Below are 13,357 nucleotides of genomic sequence, written 5' to 3' on the forward strand. Positions count from 1 at the left end.
AGAGAGAGAGAGAGAGAGAGAGAGAGAGAGAATGGAGTAAACAGTATTTTAAACGCCGTGCTGTCGTTTCCAAAAGGTAACTGCTGCCTTTTCCGGAAAGACAAAATCTCGACATAAAAATAATACGCAACGACCACCGACTTTGTCAGTAAAGATAACCTCACGTAACCGCCAAACGTACCGGCAGGTGGAGGTAGATGGGATTGTTAGCAGCCTTGAAGTCTGGAGTTTTCTAGAGCGACTTTTAGAAAAACCGGAGAAAAGAAAACGGTCGGTCGGGGTACAACAGTTAAGTGTGCTTTATCAATGTGCCAAGTACGAGCGGATTAGACTGAAGGGGCTGGCTGTCAAGTTTACATAACGTGGCTCTAAAAACCCTGCCCCAGGGGGTATTTTCTCCAATTTTGTTTGAATAGATAGAAATACATTGACACTTTAACAGCCATTGAATCACAGAAAAGAGAAAAACAGATAGAAACGGCAGAGTGAGAGTAAAGAAGAAAACTTGATATGAACAATCTCCAACCACCCTCAGCTCCGGGGTATGAAAAGAAGATAAAGGAATCCCAAACGCAAACAAAATTGAGCATAAAAAGAAAGGAAAACGACCAGCTTTCTAAGCAGCTGATAAATCTTCCATTGATAACACTTATGACAACAAACAAAAAATCTTCACTACTTCAGAGGCTCCGGGAAATTTACATTGTAAACAAATCAGCTGCAACCTTTTGACTTTTTTTTGGTCAATTCCTAACCTGGGTTACGTGAGTGACTGTCGCGTATGTGTGTCCGTTAGGTCCCATGCACACAAGAACAATTTCCACGCGCTGTACGGCTGCAAGTATGCAAATGAGGCAGTTTTCACCTGTTCGTCTATCTTCATCGATAAGTGGAGTCATAACTTCGCAGTCGTGCCTCGAGTTGAAATGTTCCAGGCGTGCTTAGGACCCTTTTACATTATAGATTAATTTTCACTTATAGCGCGACTGCAAGTATGCAAATGAGGCAGTTTTCGCCTGTTCGCTTCTCTTCAACACCAAGTGGCGTCAAACGTTGCAGCCAAACGACGAATAGAAATTTCGCTTGTGTTTCGCCTGAGGTGTGGGAACGGAGAGTGTGGAGTCGAACCTGCTCCAACGACCACCTGTATAAGACAATCACCTGTACAAATACAGTCAAACCTGTGTAAGACGGTCATCCATTGTCAAGAAGAAAGTGGCCGTATAAGACAGGTGGCCGTCTTAGGCAGGAGTGATCAAGATGAAGAAAACAAAATATTCCCATCTGAAGTCCCAATCGAAAGTGGCCGCATTGTTGTTGTTTTTGTTGTTGTTGGTTTGTATTTTGTTTGTTATTTTTATTTTGTTGCTGATTTTGAGCAAGGGTGACAATAAAACGAAATGTGTCAGACGCCGAAGACCGAGTGCCATGTTAAAACAAACACATGGGTCTCCACAACTCAGAGAATGAGCGACGCTTCTGTCGCAAGTTCATGTTGACAACCATTGTTACTTTGTTACAGACTGGGTAAACAGTGACCACTCATCTCACGTACGATTTGTGTATGAGTTCTGGGCGGGGCTTATGGGTTATGAGGGATCACATGCTTACCTCACCACCAGCAGCTGAAACTTGGTACCTATTGGTCAACAGTGGGAGGGGCCTACGCAACATGATCGGTTGGAGGGACTACCTAACAACAACGACAGGTGATTGGATTATGACGGCTCGCCCACAACGCCAGGGGTCAGTGCACAATTTATGACAAAACTTACTGGAGTCACTAAGGTGGCCGTCTAAGACAGGTGTTATTGCTTAGTGTGATAGGGGTTGTGTGTTAAAATATGGTGGCCGCGGCCGTGTTGGACAAGTGCCCGTTTTACACAGTTAAATTATATAGAAAAAACGCAAGGGGGGAAATGGAAAGTGTCCGTTTGTACAGGTGGCCGTCTTATAGAGGTGGCCGTCAGGGCAGGTTTGACTGTAGTTACTTTTATACCATTTAACCTTTGTGTATTTTAATATCATAATGACACTGTATAAGGTGGCCACTTTTCTCCTCTACCATGGATGGCCTTCTTATACAGGTTCCACTACATGTGTGTCAATGAGGTGTGTGAACGACGAGTATGTCATGTGACCGTGAGGTGTGTAACGAGCGAGCATGTGTGTCAGTGAGCATGTGTGTCTATGAAGTGTGTGATCGACGAGTATAGCTATGTGTTTCAGTGAGGTGTACTGTGATCAGCGAGTATGTGTGTCTGAGAAGGTATGACCAGCGAATATGTAGGTCCGTGAAATCCGATAAATAATAATAAGGTTCTTTAAGGCCTTGCATACACTAAGAAAATTTATACTTGTCACAAAACTGCACAGTATAACGTCACTTGGTGTTGAAGAGAGGCAAACAGGCGAAAACCGTCTCATTTGCATATTCGCAGCCGTAGGAAAGGAACTTTTTCCTTGTGTATGCCGAGCCTTATGAAAATCTCGTGGACTTCTTTGCGTATTTTCCTTTTCTCTGTTTGTATTTTGTTTGTTTGTTTATCTGCTCAAGGTTTTGGGACAAGGACGATAACAGTGATGTGATTACATTCTTCTTTTTATCTATTTCTGTTTGGCGAACCTGTTCATCTGACGTTCTGTCGCCTCCTCCTCCTCCTCGTCCTCTTCGTCCTCCTCCTGCTCCTCCTGCTCCTCCTTCTCCTCCTCCTCCTCCTCCTCCTCCTCCTCCTCCTCCTCCTCCTCCTCCTCCTCCTCCTCCTCCTCCTCTGGCTGAGGTAACACTCCCCAGCACTACCAGAATGTCTGTTTGAAGGTCCTTCAATTTCATTGCAAGATCAGAAAGTGCTATGGGCCTACAATACGTGTCTAAATTTCCCTTTAGTGTATAAACACCATGGCTGACTTTATCGGGTTATTTAAAAATGAACGCCAGTTCAACTTCATTTAATCCGATTTACAAAAAGAAGCGAAGCAAGCATTTCTGCATCGTGTCAGTAATGTTTACAAAGTCTGTATTCAGTAGGGGGGAAATGAAAATGTGCATACAATTCAAAGCATTGGAATACACCTGCCTTTCCCAAAGAAAGTTTTAGTTAAAACAGCATTTGATCCAGCATTTCTTCAACACATTTAAAAACATTTGGTACATAGAAAATGGGAGACACGATGGAAAAGAAAGAAGTGTCAGGGAAACAATTGAAGTCTTTTCCTCAGGATGTCATCTAACAACTATTTATTAGTAAACCCAACCAAAAAACAACAACTATAAATGGGTGACGGTATCATAAATTTGTTGAATCTGACTGACTGAATGCTCTGCATTTGCCAACTGGATTGCTGACCCGATTCGACATGTCAGATACTATTCATCGGACAAAGGTTGACTGCACTGAACAACTCTCATGCAGATAGTAGTGTCACGGTGCCTTTCTGGAAGGTCACGCTGTGGAGGATCCAAGGGTCCTGAAAACAGAAAGGTCCCTGCGTGTTTCACTATCTCTGTCCTTGAAGACCAAAGCGATTTTTTTATCCGCTGCAAAAAGGACCTCAATGTTGTCATTTTTTTCCTTTCCTCTTTTTAAAGACAAAGGAGCAACTTTTGGAACATGTTATATCATAATAAGGGTCTTGAACATCTCGTCTTAACTGGAGAGAATTATGGGAAGGAGGTTGAAGTAGTACAACAGCAACAGATTTTTAAAAGTCTCAATCTGAGGCAACTGGAGATAGTCAAAATACGGCATCAGGTCGGAGGCTGACTGGATATTATAGTGCTGAGTGGAGAGCCATGATCGCCAGTGGCCTTGAAAGGAACAGTTTTTGAAAAGATAGAAAGCCAATTTTCTGCAGTCTATCCAAGGAATATCTTACAGTCAATTTAGACCCTAAAAGATAAAAAGCAACAAATGATTCTATGAAGAGTTTACTGTACACAAATATGTCAAACCCAACGATACAAAACCACGACTCAAGGACCATTTCCGTGCTGCATACGCAGAGTTAGATACATTTGTGTCACTACGCGGTAGAATCAGGCGCTCGTCGATTTTGGGGCATGTGGAGTTATCTTAAGGCTTGTTTATTTGTCTTGCTTTCGGTGAGAGAAATACTCATCTTTCTTAAATAGAAGTCGAGATATTTGCGAATAAAGGTGGGGTCGCCTCGTTTCAGAGGTACAATTAACAAGAAAATGGCCGCCAAAGTTAGGTGATTTCCAAATCTTGAGAGCGCTCGGAAACTGCAAAATTACTTTTTCCCTTTTAATCAACGTTTTTCAGTAAAATTCATTCATAAAAATATCTTTAACGGACATTAAAGGTGTTAAGCCAAAAAACAAAAATTTACTTTTATTGTCTCTTCAAAGCACAGTATGACGTCACTTGGTGGTGTAAAGAGACGAACAGGCGGAAACCGCCTCGTTTGCATACTCGCAGCTATACAAGAATTTTTTTTCTAGTGTGCGCCGGCCGTACGAAAATATTGAGTGCCCCTTTGAGTATTTTCTTTTTTTATGTATTTTGTTTGTCTGTTTATTTGCTCAAGTTTTGGGGCCAAGGGCGAGAACAGTGACGTGGTTTTTCTTCTGTTATCGGGTTTTGTTTGGCGAACTTGTTCATCTGGCTTACTGTCTCTTCCTCCTCTTCCTCCTCCTCCTCCTCCTCCTCCTCCTCCTCCTCCTCATCCTCCTCCTCCTCCTTCTCCTCCTCTTCCTCCTCCTCCTCCTCCTCCTCCTCCTTCTCCTCCTCTTCCTGCTCCTCCTCCTCCTCCTCCTCCTCCTTCTCCTCCTTCTCCTCCTCTTCCTCCTCCTCCTCCTCCTCCTCCTCCTCCTCCTCCTCCTCCTCCTCCTCCTCCTCCTCCTCCTCCTCCTCCTGCTCCTCCACTTCCAATTGAGGCAAAACTTCCCAGCAGTACTAAAGTGTTTGTTGGAAGGCCCTTCAATTTCGTCCCGAAATCAGAAAGTGGTTTAAGTCGACAATACGTGTCCAAATTTCCCTAAACTATGTAAACACGATTGCTGACTTTATCAGGTAATTTAAAAATGAACGCTAGAGAAGAAATTCGAAAAGAAATTGCCAAAACGAGCGAACACATGCCGGTTTCTTCGATTTCATTATTTTGACGATCGCCTGATTGGTTACCCCACACTGCCTCACTTTTTTTTTTTGCTTAATCTAATTTGCTTGAGCAAAGAGAAGCACATCGACATCATAACCACCACTTAGTGCAAGGTAAAAAGCAAGACAGGTAGAAAGAAAAGAAAGTTGTTCCCGCATCCGATCTGGACATTGGGGATTGCCTTATTAGTGAGACAACTTCCTGGGCCTTCTGCATATTGTGGTACGGTTGCCATTTCCTTTCCACGCCGCCTTTACTTCCCCAACTCGAATTCAGGAGCCCATTACTGCCGATTGGGCAGGAGGAGGTGAAAAAAATTCCTGTCCAAACCGAGGCTCGAACCCGGACTTTCCGCTTTGGAGAGGAGCACATTAACCGCTCCGCCATCGCATCATCAAGACAGGAAGACAGACAAAAAATAATAGAGGGAGAAAAAAAGAATATCAACCAGCAGCACACTCCAACAACCCGCTTCCTCAACATAGGACCAGTAACAATACAACAAACAGTGTGTCAAGACCGACATAACATAGTAAATACATTTCACGAAGAGTGTGCATAACATAAGAACGTCGAGATAATGTCACTTTAAATTTGCATAACAAAATACCCCTTAACCTGTCATTTTTCGATAACAAGGTCAAGCTCTTCCGAACAAGTTTTAGAACATTAATTGATAAAGACAGTGTTGGTGCTAGAGAACAACCATATTTCTGGCCAGAATAGCCTTTTGTTGACGTTTATCTCAACAAAACTTCTAGTCACATTTAAGTCGTCTATTTCTATTTAAAAATCGGAAATAGTGTATCAGTGTAGAGACCTACATTCATAAAAGGCACTTATAGAATTTAGATTACTAAAATTTAAAACTGAACATCTTTAAAACGTCGCAGAAAGTATAGCGGTTATCTTCTTCATAATTATGATTTTGGGTAAGAATTATTTCTCCTTATTCTAATCTGGAAGAGAGAAAAGAGAACTTTAACAATGTCATTGCAGAGGGAAAATATGGGGGGAAAGAGAGTTAAAGAGAGAGAGAGAGAGAGAGAGAGAGAGAGAGAGAGAGAGAGAGAGAGAGAGAGAGAGAGAGAGAGAGAGAGTGTGTGTGTGTGTCCGTGTGTGTGTGTTTGTGTATGTAAATGTGTGTGTGTGTGTGTGTGTGTGTGTGTGTGTGTGTGTGTGTGTGTGTGTGTGAGAGAGAGAGAGAGAGAGACCTCCTGTCTGTCTATCTGTGTACGTGTTCATACGAGTGTACGTGCGTTTATGTATAGTATGTGTATGTGAGTATGTGCACGCGTGCACATCGCGGGGGTGGAAAGGGGTGGGGGAGGTGGGCAGATAATGTTCTTCTCCTTATCAACGCCTGAGAAGGTATGCAAGTTTCCCCTTGGTGCCTGTCAGTTCTCTATTAATTTTAGACATCTTCAGAGACCATAGACATAAATTGTCCCCCTACAATCTGTATTTTTACCTCCCTTGGTCAACGAAAGCGTGACGCTATTTTTAAATGGAATTTGCGTTGCCCCTTTTTTGATTACTTTATTTCGTTTGTTTTACCAGAGATTTGCGTCTGTGTGTGTGTGTGTGTGTGTGTGTGTGCGTGTGTGTGTGTGTGTGTGTGTGTGTGTGTGTGTGTGTGTGTGTGTGTGTGTGTGTGTGTGTGTGTGTGTGTGTGTGAGTGATGGGGGCATAGATCTAGATGTACATTCATAAAAGAGTGAAACGTAACGTGAGGTGGGGGGGGGGGGGGGAAACACTAACATACTGACAAGATCATTCGCTGTCTATGGCCGGGTACCCATTCCCACCTGGGTGAAGTGAGGAAAATTCGTGTAAAGTGCCTTTCCTAAGGACACAACGTCGGGTTCCCGGCTCGAACCCCCGACCCCGCAACCTCACGTTTACGAGTCCGGTAGCCTAACCACTAGGCCACCGACGCCACGATAGATAGATAGATAGATAGATAGATAGATAGATAGATAGATAGATAGATAGATAGATAGATAGATAGATAGATAGATAGATAGATATTGCGGATTATTCATAGTATAGTTCAGTGGCGAAGCGTCTATATAATCAAATAATCACTGCTTCCCTTCTTAATTTTGAAACATTGTCGCAATCAAATTCACTCATAGACGTAAACCTCATAAATTAAATTTAAAAAGACGCTCATAATCACCAATGAACAATAGACTATGTCTAACCTTCAAAACCATTTCATTGCCACATAAATAGCCTGTTCGCCCCTATCGGCCCACTCCATAAGCAGTCCCAAGCTTTGATTAAGTAAGCTTAAAGTGAGGCTAGAAGGGTCTACCAATAGAGTTGAAGGGAACATGTGCATAGCAGTCAAAACTGTTTCATTGCCACATAATATACACTGTTCACCCCTTTCGAGCCACAGTTATAAGCAGCCACACGCGCTGATTATGTAAAGCTAATTGTTACACTGGTCGAGTCTACCTCACAGATGTGAGGGAAACTAACTCCTAATAAATCTTGACTGCTGCGGGTGCTTGTTTTTTTTTCCTCGACTTTTTAACGTCCTATAATCAGATCATGACCTCGATTATGGCACCGGCTCCTGACCGCGAAAAGCTAGACAAAAACAGCCAAATGTGAAATAAAAAATTATAATTGGCGTGCTCTACCAAATTGTTTAGGCCGTCTGGTATACTGACAGCTCTGCTTCTTTCCTTGGTGTTCGTGTATTCAAATCTAAAGTTAAATTTAAGGTTAGATAGAATAAATATTTAATGAAATACTTTCCCGATTATTTTAGCGGGTTGAATATGCATACAACATGAATTCAGGATTTGTATTCACTTCAACTCAGAGTTTAGTTGCCGCCTCCAGTAAGTAAGATTCTTGTGACTTGTCTGAGTGTGATATATCCAGGCCCTATCTGGTCCCATCTCACTTTGATTACCCTGTCAAACAAGTCAGCCTTCGCCCCTGGTATAGTTTAAACGTACTTTTTGAGGAAAGTGGGGGGGGGGATGCTGTAAGATTTAAAAATGAGGGGACGGGGTGGTTCTGATAAGTAAAAGAAGTAGGTATGTCACCGTGCACACAGAAACGTAACCACCCTTATCTCGCCTTCTCACTCATTCCATTTTATCTTCAAGTAGCCCTCGACTCCACCTGTACCATGAGTTATCGCAAAGATTTATCTTAGTGGGATCAAAAACATTCCAGAGCTATTCTAGTTTTTGCCCCAGGGACACGGAGGTTGAAAGAACAACGGCTTCCGGTATTACTGTGCACAAAAACAAAACACTTCAGAATCTTGGTATACAAGAGGGTCAAGGACTCTGGATATTCACCAAGACATTAAAATTATTGAGGAATGAAGAAGAAGAAGAAGAAGAAGAAGAAGAAGAAGAAGAAGAAGAAGAAGAAGAAATAGCATTTTGTATAGCGCTTATCCCCGCTCGATAGCAAGCTTTACATTGTATTCTAAGAAATTTCCAGACACAACGTACTCCAGACAATCCCGCAAAAAAAAAAATTGGTGTCTTGACCATGTTGCCTCCGACTTCAGTAAATGAACTACTTTTAATGGACCTATTGCCTTTGTGAAATGGAGGATTTTTATGATTGATGTGGATAACACAAAGCTTCGATGCCTCAAATTTAAAATAAAAAACATGTTTTGCTCTGAACAAGATTGAGCTAATTTAATTTGCATATTGCAAAAACAGTGGCCATGCAAAAGAGAAAAAACGTAACATTATAGAGCATTATAGAGGTGTCATTTTTGGAATTTAGCTACCTCGGCGTACTATAAATCAACTCTCAAACTCAATGTAGCACCAAAATAAAAGTTGTTTTTTTTTGCCCAGTGTAATATAGGTTTACATTCACACATTGATATCAGTATACTAGAGTAGTATGATTAGCCAACAACAATAGTAGGTTAAATTGCACTGTGCACTCATGAACCGAAAAGCTCAGGTGTTTTTGTTTGATATTTGCTTGAGCTTATCAGCCAAGCACGTTCTTTTCTAGTTTTCTTTTTCTTCATTTTTCTTTACTTCTGCCAAAGGGCAGAATTCGTAATGTCATTCATTTACTTGGGTTAACGTAGAGATTCAGGTTGTTTTTTTCTCTTCCTCTTCTTTCCTTCTCTTCTCCATTCCCCCTCTCCTCCCCCTTCTCTCTCTCTCTCTCTCTCTCTCTCTCTCTCTCTCTCTCTCTCTCTCTCTCTCTCTCCCCAAAGCAAAAGAGACTGGATTTAAATAGACAGAGAGAGAGTGTGAGAACATCGTCACCGTATGTCTTGGAAATAGTAGACCTAAAACAAAAACAATTATAATATTCTCTAATTAAAAAATCACAATCAGTTCTTTCAAATTATGCATCTCAATCATTTCTGTTCATAATTATTTCAATCATATTTTTTTTCCAAATTCATCTCAGTCATTCCTTTCAAACTCATATCAATCAATTTTTTAACATATCCATTTCAATAAATTCTTTCAAATTTTATTATCCCAAATTTAATTTTCTTTCACTTCTCCCAAATCCACCTCCTCCCCTCCGCCTCCCCTCCTCTCCCCCCTCCCTTCCTCCCCTCCTCCCCTCCTTCCCCCAGTGTCCATGGCTCTCGTCAACCTGATGTCCAGGAAGCTGTCCGAACGTCTCCAGATGTTGTCATCTGTGGGCAAGACCTGCGCTCTCGCTGTCGTCATCATTATGGGCATCAAGAGGATGATCGATGGTAAGACGGTCATTTTACATAGAATGAAACAATACGACAGCGTTTTTAAGTAGGTGTTTTTATGCCCCAATCGACACAATTTAGGTCATTTAGAAAGCAGACCTCCGACCCTGCCTGGCAAGGCCAGCCAGTGCTGAGAGGGATACATCCCACCAGAAAGACCGAGATACTTGATAAAAGTTTTCTCCCTTCTCAAGAATCGAACTGGGGTCTCCTGCGTGTCACAGCGTAGCGCTTAACTATTACACCACAGTCGCCGGTACAACTTATAAATAAAAAGAATTAACATATTACTGTCTGAACGCATCCTTCAGCAAGAAGTCAGGCATGGTATAGTTTAAACTCTTACAAGTCCTAAGCCTATTTTCTGCTCTGTTGTAACGAGTTTAATTTGACATATTACTGTCTGAACGCATCCTTCAGCAAGAAGTCAGGCATGGTATAGTTTAAACTCTTACAAGTCCTAAGCCTATTTTCTGCTCTGTTGTAACGAGTTTAATTTGAGATAATATGTATACTTTAGAATTTTCAGAATATATTGTAAATTCAAAAGGTTTCAAGCGTCAAGGATATATTATCCATTAAACTTTTAAGAAAAGAAGAAACGTTTTATACAACATAAGGTTGCAGTTGCAGTATATGTGTGCACTGGGAAAATTTCCACTGGTCACAAGGCTACAAAGAATTAGGTCTGTTGGCAATGGAGAGAGACGAACGGCCTAAAATTGCTTCATTTTCATGTTCACATCCGTGGACGAGTGGAAGTTTTATAGAATGCGTGGGGCCAAGGGTAGTTAATCAAGCAAAAACCTCCGTATCAAAAATCTGTTTCGAGTAAGACATTGCCGAGAGTGTGTTTGGAGAACACTGAAAACCTTTCAGACAACCTAAGTATAAGAACACCCGATAGGGGATTCGAGCCAGCATTTTCTACTCAATAGCGTGATTTCAGATGAGCTTAGCTACTTGTATCATTGCTTGATGAGTTCAAGTGCGGGAGGGAGGTGTCTAGCGGGCAAAGGGAGACAAGGGGTAAGGTGTTATAAAGGGAGATAAATGCGTGTTTTCCACGGAAAAGAAGCTGCTTCAAATAACTGAATATTGCAAGTTGTGTCAATCTAATAACAATGGTGCTGAAAAGCGAAAGTTATTTTTAAGCATTTCGGTTCTGAAACGTTTCCATTTATGTCTATACAGACGAGAGAGATTCATACAGAGACATAATTTATTTCCTCTCATTAAGAATAAGAAACAACACAAGTGATAAATACAGATCTTCTAAAACGTCCTTTCTAGACAGAAGTAAATGTCAGTAAACAAAATTAAGTGAGCACCAATGGGTATGGGTGGGTATACGTCACAAAACAGAGAAGAGGTCTAAAATGTTATGCCAGGAGGTGGAGACAGTTTCAACGAAACCTCCTACTATCTTTGGTCAGCAGAACAACGTGCTTCTAGACTACAAATACGTTATATCATTCATGTAAATATGGAAACATATCAAAAGAAAAAGAACACATGGATATCCTTTTAGTTTTATTAAATGTTTTACTGTACTTGCAACACAACAAATCATGTAAGTGCCGAAGATTTGAAGTGTTACAAGAGAGCAACAAAAGTAAAAATGAAAGAGGAGAGATAAAGATGATAGGTGTTTGATAGGAAGGAAGGAACAGACCACACCAGAGCGCTTGCCATTCACCCACGGAATTCTTGGTCGACAGGAGAACTGGACGTGATCAATGAAGGAATGACGGGTACTAAGTTCTCGGCTTCACAGTTCGGCTTCGCCCTCTACAACGGCCTTTGGGCATATGGAGGATGGTAAGTGCCCACAAAATTCTTCGAAGTACTAGAAAAAATCATGTTCTTATTCTCTTCTACTTCTTCTTCTAAAGATTGGTTCTCCTTCGTCGCCGTCTCATCATCATTATCGTCCCCATCATCATAATAAGGTTCATCGTTATTATTATCATTAGCTTCAGCATTATCATTACCATCTTTAGTATCAGCAGCAGAAGCACCACGACCGCCACCACCACCATCCTCATCTCTCCACAAATACACACACGTACAAACATACACACTAACACACACACAAACACACACACACACACACACACACACACACATTCACACCTGCTCCCCCCCAACCCCACCCCCAACCAAGCCGCCACCACCACAAACACTTACATATTGTTATATACATGTACACAAACACACCCACTCATAATAATATGTATGTGACATTACTTTCGTTTCTCTGCAGGTCGAACGTAAATCACGTGACAAGCGGCCTCAAAAAGCCTCCCAGGTGAGACCAGACACCATACCGATATGGCGTAACTGAAACTAAAACATTCATCCTTTTCCAAACTTGTTCGTTTTGACCTTAGCGTTAAAGGGTTAAAATTAATTATCCAATCGCTAATAATCACACGCAGAAAAACGAATAGTCACAAGAGACAATAATAATAGTTCATGTCATTGCTCAAACAACACTCACTCACACACATGCACACTCACTCATTCTCTCATACTAGCACTCACCTACACTCGCAAAGGCACATACACATAGTCATACTAATTAATAAACTGCAAAGACTTCAAAACTCTTTACAGCGCTCGCAACTACATAAGGTCATATGAGCGCGCGGGACACATTAAACATTTTCAGTTTGGTAGAAATTAATTTTGAATTTTGCCTTGCTGGCGGTCGAAGCCTACTTTTGTAGATTTTACCACCTATCTTTAACGCGCACAACTTGCACACGGGACCTATTTTTTGCCCTTATCCGAGAAGGCTATGTGTTAGATCAGGGGTGTGGCTGAAAGACAGCAGTAAGAAAGAGCCAAGGAGTAGCAGTAGAAAGTCTGCAGAAAGAGTCGGGAGCCTACATGAGAGGCCAAAAGGGGGTTGGGTGGGGGGCAGAAAGTGGCGGAGAAAGTAGACGGCAGAACTTGGATAGAATACATACGCTCGTACACGGAAGGAGGTGAAAGTAGAACATTTTTCTTCGAGTTCAACATTTTCCGTCGCTGTCAGGTTTCGAAACCCGGACCTATTTAATGAGAGGTGTAATTCTATATAGCGAGAGCCCCCTACTTCAAAACTAAGCTGCGTGAGTTGGTCTCAAAAGGCCTATAAGGGAAATTACAACACCATCTTTTAACAGATAGACAGACAGCCAGACAGGCAGGCAGGCAAACAGACAGACAGACAGACAGACAGATAGATAGATAGATAGATAGATAGATAGATAGATAGATAGATAGATAGATAGATAGACAGATAGATAGATACCCGGCCATAGACAGCGAAAGATCTTGTCGGTGTGTTAGTGTTTAGCGCCTATAAAAGGCTGCTCGCACTGTACGTTTCCCAGGATGTTGAAGTTGTTTCAGAATGCTCTCAGGTCTGCTGGGATAATTGTATAGATTGTGAAGCGCGTAGAGCTTGCTGTTGAGTGGGGAATTGCGCTATATAAATGCTATCTATCTATCTATCTA

General features: G+C 41.7%; 1 protein-coding gene across 1 annotated transcript in view; it reads left to right on the forward strand.

Moving 5' to 3' along the window:
• Nucleotides 1-13,357, forward strand: part of LOC101855236 (cystine/glutamate transporter) — a gene marked incomplete in the record, with an annotated part of 40,135 nt that overhangs the window by 17,945 nt on the left and 8,833 nt on the right. The window contains 2 exon segments of the mRNA XM_013079406.2: nt 9,722-9,847; nt 11,572-11,671. Of these exon segments, the coding sequence (XP_012934860.1) occupies nt 9,722-9,847; nt 11,572-11,671 (226 nt within the window).

This window comes from Aplysia californica, unplaced genomic scaffold, assembly GCF_000002075.1.
Source record: "Aplysia californica isolate F4 #8 unplaced genomic scaffold, AplCal3.0 scaffold00051, whole genome shotgun sequence".
Classification (NCBI taxonomy): Eukaryota; Metazoa; Mollusca; class Gastropoda; order Aplysiida; family Aplysiidae; genus Aplysia; species Aplysia californica.